At 33.5% G+C, this 17,678-nt stretch overlaps 1 protein-coding gene across 2 annotated transcripts; it reads right to left on the reverse strand.

Annotated features, from left to right (window-relative positions):
- Positions 1 to 1,339: 1,339 nt before the first annotated feature.
- On the reverse strand, positions 1,340 to 2,512 carry LOC109186312 (transcription repressor OFP8-like). Of its 2 annotated transcripts, XM_019336243.1 has the most exons (2): positions 1,980 to 2,512; positions 1,340 to 1,928 (listed from the first exon to the last, which is right to left on the reverse strand). In XM_019336243.1, the coding sequence occupies exons 1-2, from the start codon at positions 2,439 to 2,441 to the stop codon at positions 1,632 to 1,634; spliced, it is 759 nt and encodes a 252-aa protein (XP_019191788.1). In that variant the 5' UTR covers positions 2,442 to 2,512; the 3' UTR covers positions 1,340 to 1,631. The 2 variants fall into 2 exon arrangements, with proteins under 2 accessions (XP_019191788.1, XP_019191787.1); XM_019336242.1 differs by having other exon boundaries at positions 1,340 to 2,512.
- Positions 2,513 to 17,678: the final 15,166 nt, after the last annotated feature.

Here is a 17,678-nt window from a genome sequence, read left to right on the forward strand (position 1 = left end):
GCACTATGTTACAAGATAATACTCTGATCTATGCATGCTTGGGTGTTGGGTGGACATTTTGTACATATTGGGTTAGCTAAGCTCCATGCACTTTAATTTCCACAAATTGGAACTATTAGAAAATAATAATTATATTTTTAAAAAATAACACTATTCTCATCATCAGGTACAATTATAATAACACTAAGTCTATAATGTACTATTAAACTGGATTTGGTGCATCCACAATGCTACAAAATCCATACACCTAACACATACAGCAATGCTTGTCCTTTTATGTGCTAACAGCACATAGGAATAGTTTATATTAGTTCAAAAACAAGGAGAATAGGATAGAGATAAAATCGTTGTGTGAAAACTTTACACATCAATAAAAATTACTATGATCATATTACCCGAGAAGTGATTGCTTTGATTTACAAGAACTCAAAATTAAAGTGCGTTATGAGTAAAACACACATTGTAACCATAGCCGACAAAGGGTCACAAAGAGGTAAATTAGCCTAAGTTGTCCATATCAATAGCCCAATAGATAATTAAACTACTACTGAAAGTTAAACTTAAAACATTGTGGTTATCAGATCAACTCAGTGGTTTTTCATGTTTCTTGAACAAGAATATTGTTATGAAATTTCAAGTGCATCAATTTCAAAAAAATTCAAAAGTTGGTACGTAAAATCAACAAAAGAGACAAAATGCAAAAATTCAACCTCCACCCCTCCATATATATTGAAATATCAATTTTAAAAAGTTGTAACAGTAGTGTCATACACAAAAGTGAAAAACCTTTATAGAACCATCCATGGGCCTTTTTGTCACCTTTTGCTCCTCTCTGATCTCTCCCTCTCTCAAAAGAATTACAAAAAAAAAATCTGCCCATTTTTTAAATATGATATGATAATTCAGTCTCCTCATTCTACCAACTATCTGAACATTTCCAGATAACTCCCTGCCACATTGGGAAAAAAAAATTAACTGCTAAATTTCAAATTCATAATAATAATGTATCCAGCAATGGTTCTCTGAATATAATGATTTTTTAAATTTGGTCATCGTTTTTTAATTTGGATGAATTAAACCCTTGATTATCAAAATCGTTACACCATTAGTCTTTCCGTGAATTTACTGTTAGTTAGATGTTAAGAGCAGGAGTAAAAGTTGCAAATAATGGATTTGTGTCTGTGTACAGTGTACAGTTATTTTGAACAGTAATTTTGTTAACTACAAAGGACAGAATATAATACAGATGACCATCCAATAATTACCCTTACTAGGTAAAACATGCAAACACCACAATTTAGGTAAAAATAAATAAATAAATAATAAAAGTGAAGGGAACAGAAATTTGACTGATGAGCAATCTAGGATTAAAGTAAATACTTGGCTGCTTAGATACAGTCTAGTTGAAGACAAGAGATAAAGATACAATACATTAATGAAGATACATGGTCAAAAAGAAAAAGAAAAAAAGTCAAGACTACACTGCTACTCTTTTTTCCTTTTTCTTTTCTTGATACCTAGTAGCATCACAACAACATTAATTAATAAGCACAAGAAAACAAGCTATGTTTTCTTGTTTTTTTTTTTTTTTTTTTTTTTTTTTTTTTTTTTTTTTTTTTTTTTGGGTTTTTTCAGGGGCAGTAATTAGAGAACAAAGCTTCACAAATCTCAGTGAAGACCTGAATGATGACCCCATGATGATGATGTGAGTTTAAAGAGAGAAAACAGTCCAAAAGCTTCTCCAAATCCTTGGCTCCGAATATCTGTTTCTCCATTATCATCTCCAACATTGATGCCCTGAAATCTGCGCACGGGTCTCGAGACCGCTTCACCACCGCCAAGCTGTCCTTCATCCCCTCCTCCGCGCCTCTTCTCTTCCGCGCCGCCCTCCGTCGCCGCCGCCTGATCCGCTCCGCCCTCCGCCGCCGGAACGTCTCGGAAGAGTCGGACGAGAATGAGAACGACACTGACGAGAAAAGAGTGGCCCTATCGTCGTCTTCGTCGTCTTCATCTTCCGTTTCCTCGTCGCTGCTGAACAAACCTTTGTATCCGAAAGCGTGGAAGTCGTCGAAGTCCAACCGTCTGATGTGGGCGCGTGTCGTTTTCTTCTTCTTCTTCTTCCGGGGAGCTATTTTGTGCTTACTGGGAGAGGCAGCGCTAGCCGGCGGGAAAAGAGGGGAGCTTTGGTCGGAGATTTTGGCTCTTGGGAACAAAATGCGATGATCAACCTCTGCGGCGGCGGGGAGTTTGGGGCGGCAAATGGAAGGAAAAGGGCGAGGTTTTGGAGGGAAAAGGTCGGAGAACAACTGGGGATTCTGAGGATGAAAAACAGGCTTGTCGTCAATGACGTCGGTGATGTTCTTGGTCTTGCATGAGCCGAAGGAGGATCGAAAGATTCGAGTGATCTTGTGTTTGATATGGTTCTCCATTGAAGACAACATTTTGAGGGATCGGAGCTTTGAAGAAGAAGAAGAAAGTGTGGTTTGGACGTAGTATAGTTACGTGTCGTTTGGGAGGCGGTATATTCTTTATATATATAGAAAAAGGGTGGACGTGCGGGTGGGTGGGGAGTTAGTCTGCCCTAACCTTTATATCCAATGAGTTGACCATCATACCCACAACAATACATAACTAAACAATCATAAATCAAAACAAAAAGTATCAAATTCACTCCCTAAATTTAACAAATAATGTAAATGGCTCTCTCAATTAAATAAAATAAAAATTCTAGTAAAGTACCATAAATAAATCGCAAAATAGTACTGCGATAGGCTAACAAGGTTCTAATATTACATATTTGAGTTCTACTATACGTGTCCTCTCATGGCGGAGATCTTAGCATGCAAAGAAGCGTTATCATGCCTGATCGAGGGATTACATGATAACTCCTATTCAACTGCAGATCGACTGTTCTTCTTTACATCACAATTTAACCGTTCTTATAGCCGAGCTCCCGTCATACGTTTGACATTGCTACTAGTGATTGTAGGAATATCATGCGTTCCTTTTTTTTTTTTTTTTTTTTTTTTTTTTTACACTGTGCTATTGGTTCCTAGATCGAAGTACCAATGTGCTAGCTCACACTTTAGTTACAGTGGCATATTCTCAAGCTAACACGTTGTATTGGGACTTTGTTCCCCTGACTTTGTCTCAGTTCTTATGCAGTAATTTACTTCCAATTTTGCTTTCAAAAGAAATATAGATTTTTTTTAGTAGAGTGCCTAAAATGAAATATTAAATATGTGTTAATAGCATATTGTTGGATTTTCTTCACGCGACGTCAAGAATTTGAACGTGTAGAGAAAAATATTATATCATTTTTGAACATATATTTATGTTCAACTTTTCTACTTCAACTTAATCATTAGTCAAGTGAATTACCTTCATTCATTTATCTTTTTTAGAAAAATTGTTTTTTTTTTTGTTTAAATTAACTTTATGTATTATATTAGTATTTTCTTATGCGCGATGCGCAAAAATTAGGTGCCCAATATTATCATTACTGAAAATTATGGAATTTCCGACCACCTGAAAATGATCTTAAATCAAGTTAAAAGCCTTGTTCCGACCACTTTTGGTATCCGGAAAAACCTTTGTTGCTATTTCCGACCACTTTTTGGACTTTTTGATATCAACTTAATTTAAGATCATTTTCAAGTGGTCGGAAATTCTATAATTTCCAGTAGTGTATTATTTTATATTAAGATTTTTGATATTTAAATTAATAATAATAATAATAATGTAAACATTTTTATACATTTGATATTTATATTGTATAAAAATAACTCCAAATTATAATCTTACTCTATATAATAGCAAAATGTTTTTGCTATGTCATTTTCCCACCTAAATATTCAGCTGTTTTAGGAATCTGAGTTATAAAGCCAATAGATACTAATATTGCGTCCATATGTGTATTACTAATTTTTTTGATAGCCATTAGATTACTAATATTGCGTCTTTCCATATGTGTATTACTGTTTCTTTTATTATTATTAGCAGTATGTTAGGTCTTTCCATTATATTACTAATTTTTTTATTATTACTCAAATGAAATTAATAACGTTGCATTAATGGAGAGGCATACTTGCTACTCAAAAAATTATTATAAGTATGCACTAATCCAGTAGTGTTCTTCACCAACGTAACTTTCTGAGGAAACACTCTGCAAAAAAAAAAAAAAAAAAAAAAACTGCGAAAATGGCTTCTCAACACATTCTTGCATCTCAAGTTAGTCCTATGCACACCCGGAGAGCTATCCGGGTGCGCTTGGTGAGAACCTATGAAGTCCCTCAATTACGTGGGGGAGCAGCGGCCAGCAAGAGCAAGGAATTACTCTTCCATGATCAAGAGGTAAGTTTAATACGGTAATTTATATTAAAATATTCAACCTGTTTTTTAATTTTTGCATTTTTATTGGTGTTATATAGGGGACCTACATCCATGAAACTATTTCCAGAGAAGATGTTGCTAAGTATCGCACTGTGTTCATTGAGGGAAAAGTATATTCCATCAAGAACTTTTTAGTAGTGACCAACTACTACACCTACAAAACATCTACCCACAAATACCTTATAAAGTTCAATTACTCTTACCATAGTTAAGGAATGTAAAAGCAACAACTTTCCTTATTTCATGTTTCGATTAAAGTCTTTTGAGTCATTGATGGATGCAACAGATCTAAATGACAAGGAGTTATTTGGTATATCCCTCTTTTGTGTTATCAATTTTTTTTTGTTAATTTTAAAATTTTTATTATTCAATGTTTGGTTTCATACTTTAATTCAATGTTTTTCTATGTTAAACTAGACATAATAGGCCGTGTTGTTGAGATTCATTCATCGGTGGAGAAGCTAATTGCCGGTAAACAATCCCGCCTTATGGATTTTTTAATAGAGGACACAGAGTAAGTACTAACCTAAAATCATACCACTGCTATTGACTAATACAAATTCCTAATTCAATTATAATTTCTCTATTAAAGTATTATTATTTTGTAATTAATGTTCAATCTCGACCTATTAGGGACAGTCAACTAAAGTGCACAATCTTGGACGATCATGTGGAAGCAATGATCCCATATTTTAATACAACCCAAGAAGATCCCATAATTGTCTTGATACAACTGTGTAGGTCTAAAATTGTCAATGTTAAGTTTGTTCACATAAACTGTTGTTATTTTATTTTAATTTAAATTCTAATACAAATCTATGTTCATTTATGGCGAGGTGAGAATTACAAGCTCCTACGATGCAATTAAACCGTGATTTAATCACATTTGTCTAGAAATTACAGAATTTAAGGCCAAGTATGAAAAACATGTATTATTTATGTACAAGTCAAAACTATCAGTTATGCCCATATCTGTTATAAAAAAAATAAAAAATAAAAAATAAAAAAAACATATCTGTGGGTAGAAAGTAGTCCAAGGGGGTTAAAAGTCTTGATTTGTGGGGAGAATGGAGAGTTTGTCTGTACGACCAAAAATGTCCTATATAAAGAAATTTTTAACAATTTGTAATTTATTTATCTATTTGTTATTGAATAATTTATAACTTATAATTTGCTTTCATTTTGTTTATTACTATTATACGACGATAATCATGAATTACTAATAGGCCATATTTAATGACCGTGCACCGCACGGGTAAGTTACTAGTGTATATTGAAGAATATAAGAAAATATATGGTGGATGCATGTGCATAGTAACAATAGTGAAAAAGATAACGGAAGTTATAACGGTAGGGGTATATTAGTCCAAAATATTATAAAGTACAACCTTTATAGCATAATGTACAAAAAAACTTAACGGAAAAAATGTACATAAATGAAATGTATAACCTTCATTCACACTTATTATGTTTTTAGATTTAGATATTACTAATTAATGTTAAATTAATTGATTGAAAACTAAACTATAAATAGTTTGAATAAAAACTAGCCTATCAAACGGAACAAAAAAAAAAAAAAAAAAAAACCTCCATTCATCTCAAAATGTATGCTTGACTCTAATAATTTAGTATTCACTTAAAAAAAAAATTAAGTTAATTGTTAATTGATGAAATTTATATATAGCACAATTATCTTAAAAACTCACCAAGGAGTGCATTTGCTGGCCTTGAGGAAACCTAAGGAAAAAAAAAAAAAAAAAAAAAAAAAACCTCTATTAAATACCCAAAAAAAAAAATTAAATTAAAATTTGTTAAGAAAAATAAGTGATAAAAGAAAAATTAGATTGATGAATAAATAATATACTTTAAAAAATTCTATATAGGGCTAGTCGTCGGTTATGGGATGAGGGTGGCACTCCAATGGTCGTCCTCGGACGGGTTTAACCCACAATCTTGAGACGCATTTTTCTTATTTTTGGAAGTTATAATTTAGGTGATTTGTTATCGTAATTAAAGAGATTACTTATGATTTGTAATTTATAAGAGAGATTTGTTTCTGTAATCAAGGAGATTATTTATCTTTTTCAATTGTACGTCAATTAATTTAGCTGAGTGCCTTCACTAGTCAGAGCAGTATACTGCATACATACCTTGATTCGAAATAGTTGTTACTAAAAGCAACACACAAATTAGTGAATTGCATTGATTTGCGAACAATGGTATGGACCGCACAAATTGTGAAACCAACCCATCTATGCGTAAAGATTTAAAAGGGTTGACAATGGGCATTGGCAAATTTAAACTTTTTTTTATGTTGCTTGTCTTCTTTATTGTCGTGTTTATTGTCTCAATTTGATGAGATGGAGTTAATCTCCATACATATATATATATATATGCATGTGGCATTAGTCAGTCCACCTCAACTCTTAGCCAATTCTACAGTGTAGCCAGTGGGCACACAAAAAAAATTCCCCAATTTTGTGTATATCAAATGCAAATTGGAATTGGAAGTATATCCTAATAAGAATTATATGATTATGACTTGTGAATTCTTGCCTGGTTTCAATCACTTGTTGAACTCGTTTCCCAATCTAGGCAGGACCACTGAGCCACCAGAAGATGATTCTTAAACCAAACCAATTCAAACTCAATTATGTTATTCAACTTTTTTCAAACTACCCTTTAATCTTCTTAGATCCTTCCTCTTTTATTCTGTAAAAGGTTGGATGAGGCTAACTACTATACATCTTATGAGTTAAGGAGCTTATGATATATAGATCTTTAAAATTTCAACTTAAAGTTTTCATCACTATTTGTTAAATAGGTAATTGGTAAATCTATTTGTGTGAAATACTTCTCTTCTTTTTTTTTTAAAATAAAATCTTATATTCTGAATTATGTGGTGTTGAGCGGCGGCTCGGAGAGTTGATTCCAGCATCCTATCATCGAAACATGATGGTGACTGCTAGTTGCTACGCAAGTATAATGAAACAAAGGAAATAAGGTAGTGTCTTCATTACTAGTTATAATTTTTGGATGAGTGATAAGCGTTTGATCCTAACATGTTCGGTGATTTTATCTTATATGAGTTATATCACGCCCTAGAGTCGATGAGTAGTTGGGGCTAAGTAGTCTTTGAAGATCCATCAAAGAATATTAAAATGACCTTGAGTTTGAATACCTCTAGAGCTAAGACTATAATGGTAAAAACCTGTCCGTACGGGTTCAATTCAATGGTTCAGTAAATAGATAGTATTTGGGAGAAAATACTAAAGTTTGAACCTCGGCGATGGCAGTGTGGGAATTATTTCCAAAATGGCAAATCCTTTGTGCGAGCCGGCATTTGACCTTGTCTGCTGAGTCATTGAGTCATCGTGATTTACATCCTCCCAAATGCTCTGTTGATATGAGGTACGGGGGTCTTGGGGTTGGGGATTCAATCTTTTGGGGGAAGAATTGTAAAAACCTTGGGAAAGAAGTTCATCTACCCATGTAGTTCGATTATTTATTTATTTTTTCCTAAGAATAAATAAATTAATCAAAGTGGAATAAATCAAATGATTGAATGGTAAAAAGAGATAACATGGTAATCACGTGCATGTACATATCATATCATTTGACCATATAAGATTTGGAGTAAAAAAAGTTGATATGAATAATATTTTCACAGATACAACTTAACAAGAAGAAGAATAAAGTATATGTATATTTTAGAATAACGTTACATTGTCCTTCTGGTTTATCTCCTAATTTTCACTTTTTTTATATATATATTTAATTGATACGTAGATTTTTTTTGGTTGCCCAAAGATAACATCCCCGTCGATAGCTAGAAGACTAATTCCCCGTCCCCGTCCCTACTATCAGCACACTAAGTGGTAGGGGACTGGCCAAATTGTTTGCTCTATTCGCATGGGTGGGGATCGAACCCCCCAACCTCATACTCAAGGGATGAGGTGCTGAACCACCACGCCAATCATGTTGATTATACGTAAAAAAAAAAATAATAATAAAAAAAAAAATGTAGTCGAAAGTATATATGCACTAGATCAACTCCACTCCTATGTTGGAACTCATGATCTTTAAATATAAGAATCATGTTTCACTCACTTAGTCACCCATTTCATGAAAAGTAAATTTGTTTAACCTCACTTGATGCCGCCCAATCCATGGTACTCAATAATATAATGAAAAAAAAAAAAAAATTAGTGTCAATTATATTCAAGAAATTAACATTAGGAGAGAGAATCATGAGAGGAAAATAGTGCTACTCTATATTTAATAGGTTGCGCACACTTGAGCTATTTTAACTAACATATATGAATGCCCTCTTCCACTTGTGATTTGGAAATTATGATATGATTAGCATAGAAAATTCAAATTTAAATGGATTTGGTGAAGGAATTTAATTCGAAGATGAAAGATCATATCCACATATGTTTAGTGTATAAGTTACTTGATTTGGGTTAGCAGTTATTAATTACTTACCTAAATTTGAATAATGCTTAGATAATTAAGGGGGACCAAGCTAAGAGGGATCTATCGGAGATAGCTTAACTAGTGGAAGCACCATTATATTCCTTACATTTTGAATTCAAACTAAAGAGATTTGTACCTTAAAACAGAATAAACGAATAATTAAGTAACAAAGATTTTACTTCAGGGTGCGGTAGTTGGTGTTGGGCGGAAGCTAGTGAATGGCCAAATCTAGCACATTGCCTTTTGAAAATGTAATCATATATGGAAACAAAGTTATGACTTTGTTGCGAGCTATAACTTTTGGTGTAATGGTAAGCGTTTAATCATAACTGTTAGTTCGGCAATTAATTAACTATATAGTTCCAAGTTTGACTCCCTATGAAAATTGCCTATTGGCCTTCTTGATTTGAGCCGGTCACCTATGGACAGTTTTAGCTGGTTGATTTACCTTCTTGTGGTCCTTTAATTTACCGGGTAGGGCCACAAGATGAGTTTACATATCCTCCAAACTCCTTGACACAAGTCGAAATAGACTTCTTTGCACTACATACTTTCGAGTGGTTGAGCCGGTTACCTATGGACAATTTTAGCTGGTTGATTAACCTTCTTGTGGTCCTTTACCGGCTAGGGCCACAAGATAAGTTTACATATCCTCCAAAGTCCAAACTCCTTGACACAAGTCGAAATAGACTTTCTTGCACTACATTCTTTCGAGTGGTATATACTCTCAAGTGGCGTACAAGCAAATCTCGGAGGACATTTGTAGACACTGAACTTTCGAGTGGTATATGCTCTCAAGTGGCGTACAAGCAAATCTCGGAGGACATTTGTAGACACTGAAAATTTGATTAAGATTTATTTTTTGAATATTAATATATTTGAATACATTTTGGATACCAGGACTATGTGGTCCAATGGTATCCGGGTTGGACTTCTATTTAGAAGGTTGTGAGTTCGAGCCTCAGTGGAGGCATTATTAGCTCTTTGTGTTTTAGTAGGTTGAGAAAGTATATGAACAGATACTACAGTGTAATAGAGCTAATAACATTCAAAAAAAAAAAAGAATACATTTTGGATAATAGTGATATTATCTAATTTGCTTAATTAGATAATATCAAAGATTTTGAACATACTTCATATTCTACAACTATAAATATGAGCTCTAGGCCAAAAACTCTTAGAAACATCCTAGAGAGCTATTACGTACTAGAATCCTGAAAATAGAAAATCTCTTCGTTCCATGATTATGCCCAGCGTATTGGCCCTTTAATGAATAAGAATCAGAGGATTGTACATAAATCAAATGTGATGTTAAGGAATCGTTATATCGTGCACCAGCGACATCGTTTTTTATGTTAAGATTTTATGTTTATGTGTATTCTATAAACGGCGTCGTTTTGGTCCGGGCACATAATGCATTGTGCAGCCAGCTATTTTGAAAACTCAAACTCAAAGTCTTTTGATTAAGCCGCCAATCAATCTGTGATGAATGGAGAGTTACGTTCCACTCTTTTATCAAATCCAATCATTTTGTAGCTTAGCACGTGACATAAAATAATTTTCACCTTACCGACGCTAAGAAACGTTTTCCTCTGATCTGCTAGTCTAGTCTTCTGCCCGGCCCTGCAAATTAATACATGAAGTCTTGCCATGCTAGCTAGTACAAATCTACGTACCAGGACCCTGCGCCTCTAGATTATATTGAAATCAAAATAAAAATAAAAATAAAAAGATTCTGTTTCATTAATTATTTATTCTGGAGGATTACAAGTTGGATCTGATGAGGATTCGGGAGCTAGCAGAGACAGTGGAATCAAAGGTGAGTATGAAATTTGGAGGATGATCCAACGGCTGGGTTTTGAATGCTTCATAGATTACATGATATGATGAAGAAGCTAGCAAATCCCAGAAGAACACTTGGATCCGACATTATTGTAAAAAGCCAAAAATAATTGAATCTATATATCATGAGATTCGTGATGATCAGTGCTGAAATTCCATTCCCAAAGTCTTGAAATTATGATCATGCCCAACAATATCTATCCAAACAACAATCCCCTCATCACATTCAGCATTTCAATATTTTATTATTTCAAATAATATATACTATGTTACAACTGAATAATATGCAACTATAGAATAATACTCCGTAGTTTCTTTGCTCAAATGCTTTCATTTTTACCAATCAATTAAAAATTTGGGGTTTTGACATCTCCTGATTTTTCATTAATTTAACATACGGTTTGGTAATTAATTAGGGAAAATTATTCTCATATTTTGACTTTAAAAAGTTTAAAATAATCATGTGTCGTAATTAAATGTTTACGCTAATTAAACTTTTTTTTTTTAGAATTATTCATTCAAGAATTGAAAAAAAAAATACTAAAAAATTTGAAGAAATAATAAAATATAGAAATTTGAAAATAGCCATGCATGATTATATGTATCTGCTCACAAGATTTAAGAAAGTTTTGTACTACTAGTATAGAAAAGTGAGAGAAGATGAAGGACAAAGGCAAAATTGTCACCTTTTTGATGTCCCCATTGCAATGACCAATTGATTTGACTCGAATTTAAATGTCAACTGTACCATGTAATATAATAATCTCAATTCTCAAGATTGGAGCATCTTTGCCACTAGACTAAGATACTGTGTCTGTAGTTCTGAGATTTTCTCTGCTTCTCCAACAAATCAAACTGCTCTTGCACACATCATCACAAACTTACACTCTTTCTCCCCTAATAATAATAATAATAATATCCGCATGGACAACTCAATTGGTTAAGGTGAAATTTAGGAACAATGATCCGAGATCGAGTTTCACCAGTGACAGTGTGAGAACAACGTAACTTCTCAAAGTAAGGGAGTTCTTTGTGCACAGTAAACAAAAATCTAACCTATATGTTCAGCTAAGTTACCCTATGATTCTCTCTGCTGGGGTATAGAATGCCCTTAGAGTTGGAAATTCAATCTCTTGAGAACAATAATAATTAAATGCATCCCCAGTTGCAAAGGCTGTAGCAATAAGAGCATCATCAATTCTCAGAAGCTTCCAAATATAAACCGACACTTCAAACACTGCCTGCAGTTATTGCATGTTTTTTACCCTCCTCAAAACTAGTCCTACAAAAGCTAAAAGACACTTTTTGGTATAAACAAATTCTGGGTTTAACTTTCCCAAGTTCAAATCGCCTATTTTAATGGCTTGCTCCAATTTACAGTTCAAATATGATGCTCTTAATGCTTCTAAGTACTATGTCGACAAATTATTACAGAAAATGTATGACGCGCTTCTTGCTCACATATGGTGAAACTTGCTTGTCTCGAGGGCTTTCACACATCGAGCCAACATGATAGTGGAGGGATAAATCATGTGAACTCAGACCCATTAGATGGGAGGACTAATATCTCATACACACAAGGAGCCCACCACATTGTTGGGACTCCCACACTCTCTAGCCGGTTGTTATACCGTGGACTATGGTCCGAAAACGACGCCGTTAAATCCAATGTATCTAAAATGAAACTGAATAATTTGTCTCGCTGTTATACCGTGGACTATGGTCCGAAAACGACGCCGTTAAATCCAATGTATCTAAAATGAAACTGAATAATTTGTCTCGCATATTGTGTTTATATTATCAAATGAAACTGTAATTGAATTGAAATGATACTTTAGTTGTGTTGAAATGAAACTGCATTATGTATAAAATGAAACTAAATTACATGTCTCACATATTGAGTGTATATTGTCAAATAGAACTGTAGTTGAATTGAAATAATACTTGCTGGTCCTATTACATTGTAGTATCTGTTCATATACTTTCTCAACCTACTAAAACACAAAGAATCAATAACGCCTCCACTGAGGCTCGAACTCATAATCTTCCAAATGGAAGTCCAACCCGGGTACCATTAGACCACATAGTCCTGGTATCAAAATGATACTTTAGTTATGTTGTAAATTGTAATGAAACTACAATGTATAAAAAATGAAACTGAATAACAGTTTCACATATTTGAGTGTATATTGTCCAATGAAATCGTAGTTGAATTAGAATTATAATTTATAGGTACGTGTTGTAATAAGACAAGAAATTCAATAACATGTATCACTGTAATAAGACTATTGTATGTATAATGTCGAATGAAATTGTAGTTGAGACAAAATGAAACTTTTGTTGTGCTGAAATGAAACTACAATGTATATAAAATAAAACTAAATATGTTATGCAAACAGAACTAGTTACGCGGAACGGATGCCATTTCTTTTCATTAATGGCCCGTTTGGTTCACGGAATAGGTCGGGAATGACATAGCATTTCCAGTAATAAGCATATTCCTTTGTTTGGTAACCATTTCTATTATCAGGAATAATATTCCTGGTAATAGCCTATTACCTCAAATAAGGTAATAGCTATTACTAGGCCCCCCCTGGTATTAGCCTATTACTGAACGCTCAGGAATAGATTTTAGAATCTATTTCCTTTTTTACCCCTTTTTTAACTTAATTTTTTTATCATATATATAAATTTATCCTATTTCACCACTGTCGTCGTCACCACCACCACCATCGCCGCCGCCCCCACCACCACCATCGCCACAACCGTCGCCGCCACCACCACTGCCACCGCCACAACCACTACCACCCCAGCACCACCACCGCCACCGCCACAATCACCGCCGCCGCCACCGCCAGCAGAACCACCACCCAGCAGCACCACTGCCACCACCACCACCGCCACAACTGTCTCCGCCCCCACCACTACCACTACCACAAACGTCACCGTCACCACCACCACCGTCGCCCCCACCACTGCCACCGCCACCACCACTACCGCCACCACCACCATCACCACCGCCACCGCCGCCACCACCACCACCACCACCATCGCCACCATCGTCACCATCACATATTTTTATAAGGGTATTTATGTCTTTTAAAACATATTTCATTTCTATTCCTTAAATCAACCAAACACTGTAATATAATTCCTAAAATCTATTCCTTTCGCGAACCAAACAATAGAATACAATTTCTATTCTATTCCTTGCCTATTACATTCCTTATGGAATAGCATTCCTATTACTTCAAAATTCATTTCGTGAACCAAACGTGCTGTAAAAGAAATGACACCATTTTGGACTATGGTCCACACAGCTGTGTGGACCATGATTCACAATAAAATTTGCTCACTCCAACTATCAGGGCTCGATTATGAGTTTTTTTTTTTCACAAGGAGCCCACCGCATGATGCGCTCCTAATCTTATGTGAGTGTGTTGATTAGTGAATTATGAAATTAGAGTCTATGGGGTTGAATAATGAAAACGTTACATGTACTCTTAACTTGTACTCTCACACACTAAATTTTGATGTAATCATTTGTATTGAGACTCATATGAAAAAATAACTTATCAGAATTCATCACATTATGAAGTAAAATTTAGAGAATAAGATTAGAGAGTACATGGAGTCAGTGACGGAGGGAGATGGTTACTACAGGGGGCCTTGGCCCCCCCCAAAAAAAAAAATTATTAATATTAATAGGGCATAAGATTTAGAGAAACTTTGGTAATTAGGGACTTTGGGCCCTTGGCCCCTCAGGCCCCATCCCCCACCCCAAAAGGTTATTAATAGTATATTATATTTTTAGTCCCCTTACCAAAGTCGCAAATTATAATGTGGAACCGTGTCCACCTTGTGTAAGGTGGACACAGTTCCAAAAATGTTCATAATTAAGAATACATAGTTTAAAAAATATGAATATAGAGTTCTATAATTATGAACATAGAGTTATGAATATAGAGTTCTATAATTATGAACATAGAGTTCTATAATTGTGAATATAGAATTCAATAATTGTGAATATGAAGTTTAAAAATTATGAACATAGAGTTTTATAATTATGAACATAGAGTTCTGTAATTGTGAATATAGAGTTCAATAATATAATTGTGAATATGAAGTTCAAAAATTATGAACATAGAATTCAGTAATTATGGACATAGAATCGTGTCCAACTTGCAAGGTGGACATGGTTCTACGGCATAACAATCCTACCAAAGTATCTGCACGCTCTAAACAAAAATTTCAAGACTAAGATTTCAAAATCTTATTTGATTTGCAACTGGCCATTAATATTTATTTAATTCGTCTTGATTTTTGTCTTTATCTCTCAAATTTTGAAATATTCAGTTAGTTAGTAAAATGAATATCAGTTAATTATGAAAAATTTTTGTGACAAAACTTTTTATTTGATATTAAGTGACAATCTATATTTAAATAAATGTTGTTGTTATTGTTATTATTATATTGTGTTATGTGAAAATTTTCTAAAGTAATAATCAAGGTTGCAAAAATCGCTATGCGCCCTCTAGGCGTCTGGGGACCGCCTAGGGCGCCTAGGTGGCCGACCACCTAGCGCCTAGGCGCGATTTTTGCAACATTGGTAATAATCAACACTCGTACTCATATAATTATGTATTTCATACTTTATTACACACAGTATAATTAGAAATTATTACCAATAATAACACAATAATGTATGATATATATAATAATATGGTACAATTAATTATAATGTCGACTAACATTGTAAATTTACTCTACTACATCGGCCCCCCCAACTCAAGATTTCTGGCTCCGTCCCTGCATGGAGTAGAACTCGTTGAATAATCGGTCAACCAAAACATATCAAATTATATTAGATTTTTTTTTTTATTTTTATTTTTTGTCGAAAATATGTGTAGTTGTTTAAAGATTATTGCTCCACACATTTGTCTTTTGATTTGATGTTTTGTACTTAGCTACCAAGCTACGTACTCTTGTTTTATTAATTGACATTGAAAAGTTTGTCTGGTATAGTGGTATTAAAATTGTACTCCCACAAAAAAAAAAAATAATAATAATAATAATAACAATAATAATATAAAAAAAATTGTCTATAAGATGGGTATTGACCTATTGGGTAATAATTTGTGGAGTGAGAGTGTAAGAGTGTAAGACTGATGAAAAGTATGTTAAATTGTTACATATATTCATACAATTAAATAGTGTGTTTGGTTTGTACATTGGAATCAGAATAAAAATGAGAATCAAATAGTTGGTAATGATAATGAGTTTGGTGAAAGTGTTTTGCATATTTGGTAGTAGAGTGGAATTAGAATGATTACCAATATTGATGTTTGGTTATGTATATTAAGAATAAAGATTTTAAAAATACAATAACAAAAAATCAAGACAATTTATTCTAATATAAAGATATTCAAAGGACCAATATGAACAAAAAAAAAAAATGTAAAAGCATTAATCCAAATTTAAAAATCAAATTACAAATTAGGAAGGAGAATATTGTAACGAAACCCTTACAGGGCGTTTGGTTGGAGTGGGGGAATTATGTGGGAAAGAAATTGTAATTCCATGGGAGTTGAATTATTGGGAATAAAGTGGGAATTTAAATTCCAGTGTTTGGTTGACAGGAATAAAATTACTGGGAATTTCAATTCCAATGTTTGGTATACATGGGAATTGAAAGGGAATAAATAGTATAAAGTCAAAAATGTCCATTATTATTGTTAGACATTAATTTTAGGTTAAAAAGGGAATGGATAATTTTAACTCATCACTATCTTTTTGTCCCAGGAATTAAAATCCTAGGGGGGACATGGGATTTTAATTCCATGAAAATGGGGGAATTGCAATTCCATGGAATTGCAATTCCCTCCAACCAAACTACGGAATTTAATGGCCTTTGGAATTAGGTGGGAATTAAGTGGGAAGGGAATTTAAAATCCCTCCAACCAAACGCCCTGTTATTTTATTAGGGAATACGTTTTCTAATTAAAGGGGTAATCAAATCGTATAGTAGTGCTCTATAAATCTGTCAACCAAACAATAACAATGACTTTGATTCTCATTTCTGATAGCTAAACTCATGAATCAAACACACCCAAAATGTTTTTATTAAAAAACAACATCTATAAGCCATAGCTGAAAAAAAATTCGTTGTAAAATTTCAATTGTTATACCATGGACCAGAGTTCATATTGCATTGTCAATCCTGATCCAAAAATTATGTGTCTACAATTAACATATTTTGTACCTGCATTATATATTTTTTGTAAACAAATTGAAGACACATAATATGATTATTACATACACAAATTATCAATTGCAAGTACAAAATATGTTAACTATAGACACATAAAATGTTGGTTAACATGTTATGTGTCTGCAGTTAACATATTATGTACTTGCAGTTAACAGTTTATATGTCTGTAATTATCATGTTAATTGCAGGTACATAATATGTCAAACACATAATCTGAAAGTTATTTCTAAATTAGGATCTATAATGCAAGGTAGAAACTAGTCCATGGTATAATTTGCAGTAAAATTTGTGCCCGTGACCTTTTGAGACCTTTGTCTAGACCACGATGCCACTAATTCACAACTCTATATTTGTTTCATGAAAATTTCAAATATTCTCCCTTTTTTCTGTGAATTTTTTCCTAATTTAGTAATTCAAAAACAAATTAAAAAAAAAAAAAAAAAAAAAGATACTGATAACATAACACGAAATTGTGAAACAGAAGGGTGATAGGACTTGATGATAAATTACATACAAGAGCAAAGAAGCTACATACACTGATTTCTAAAGTTAAGTCACAGGCTCGATCAGACTCAGGCTCCCTATATATATACTTTGCATTTGAGATCATGCTTCATTTTCACTGTGAAACAATGGTCAGAACCTGCGAGAAAACTCATTATTTTCTTCACGTTCTTTCATTGTCAATCAAATT

The sequence above is a fragment of the Ipomoea nil genome, unplaced genomic scaffold, assembly GCF_001879475.1.
Source record: "Ipomoea nil cultivar Tokyo-kokei standard unplaced genomic scaffold, Asagao_1.1 scaffold1407, whole genome shotgun sequence".
Lineage (NCBI taxonomy): Eukaryota > Viridiplantae > Streptophyta > Magnoliopsida > Solanales > Convolvulaceae > Ipomoea > Ipomoea nil.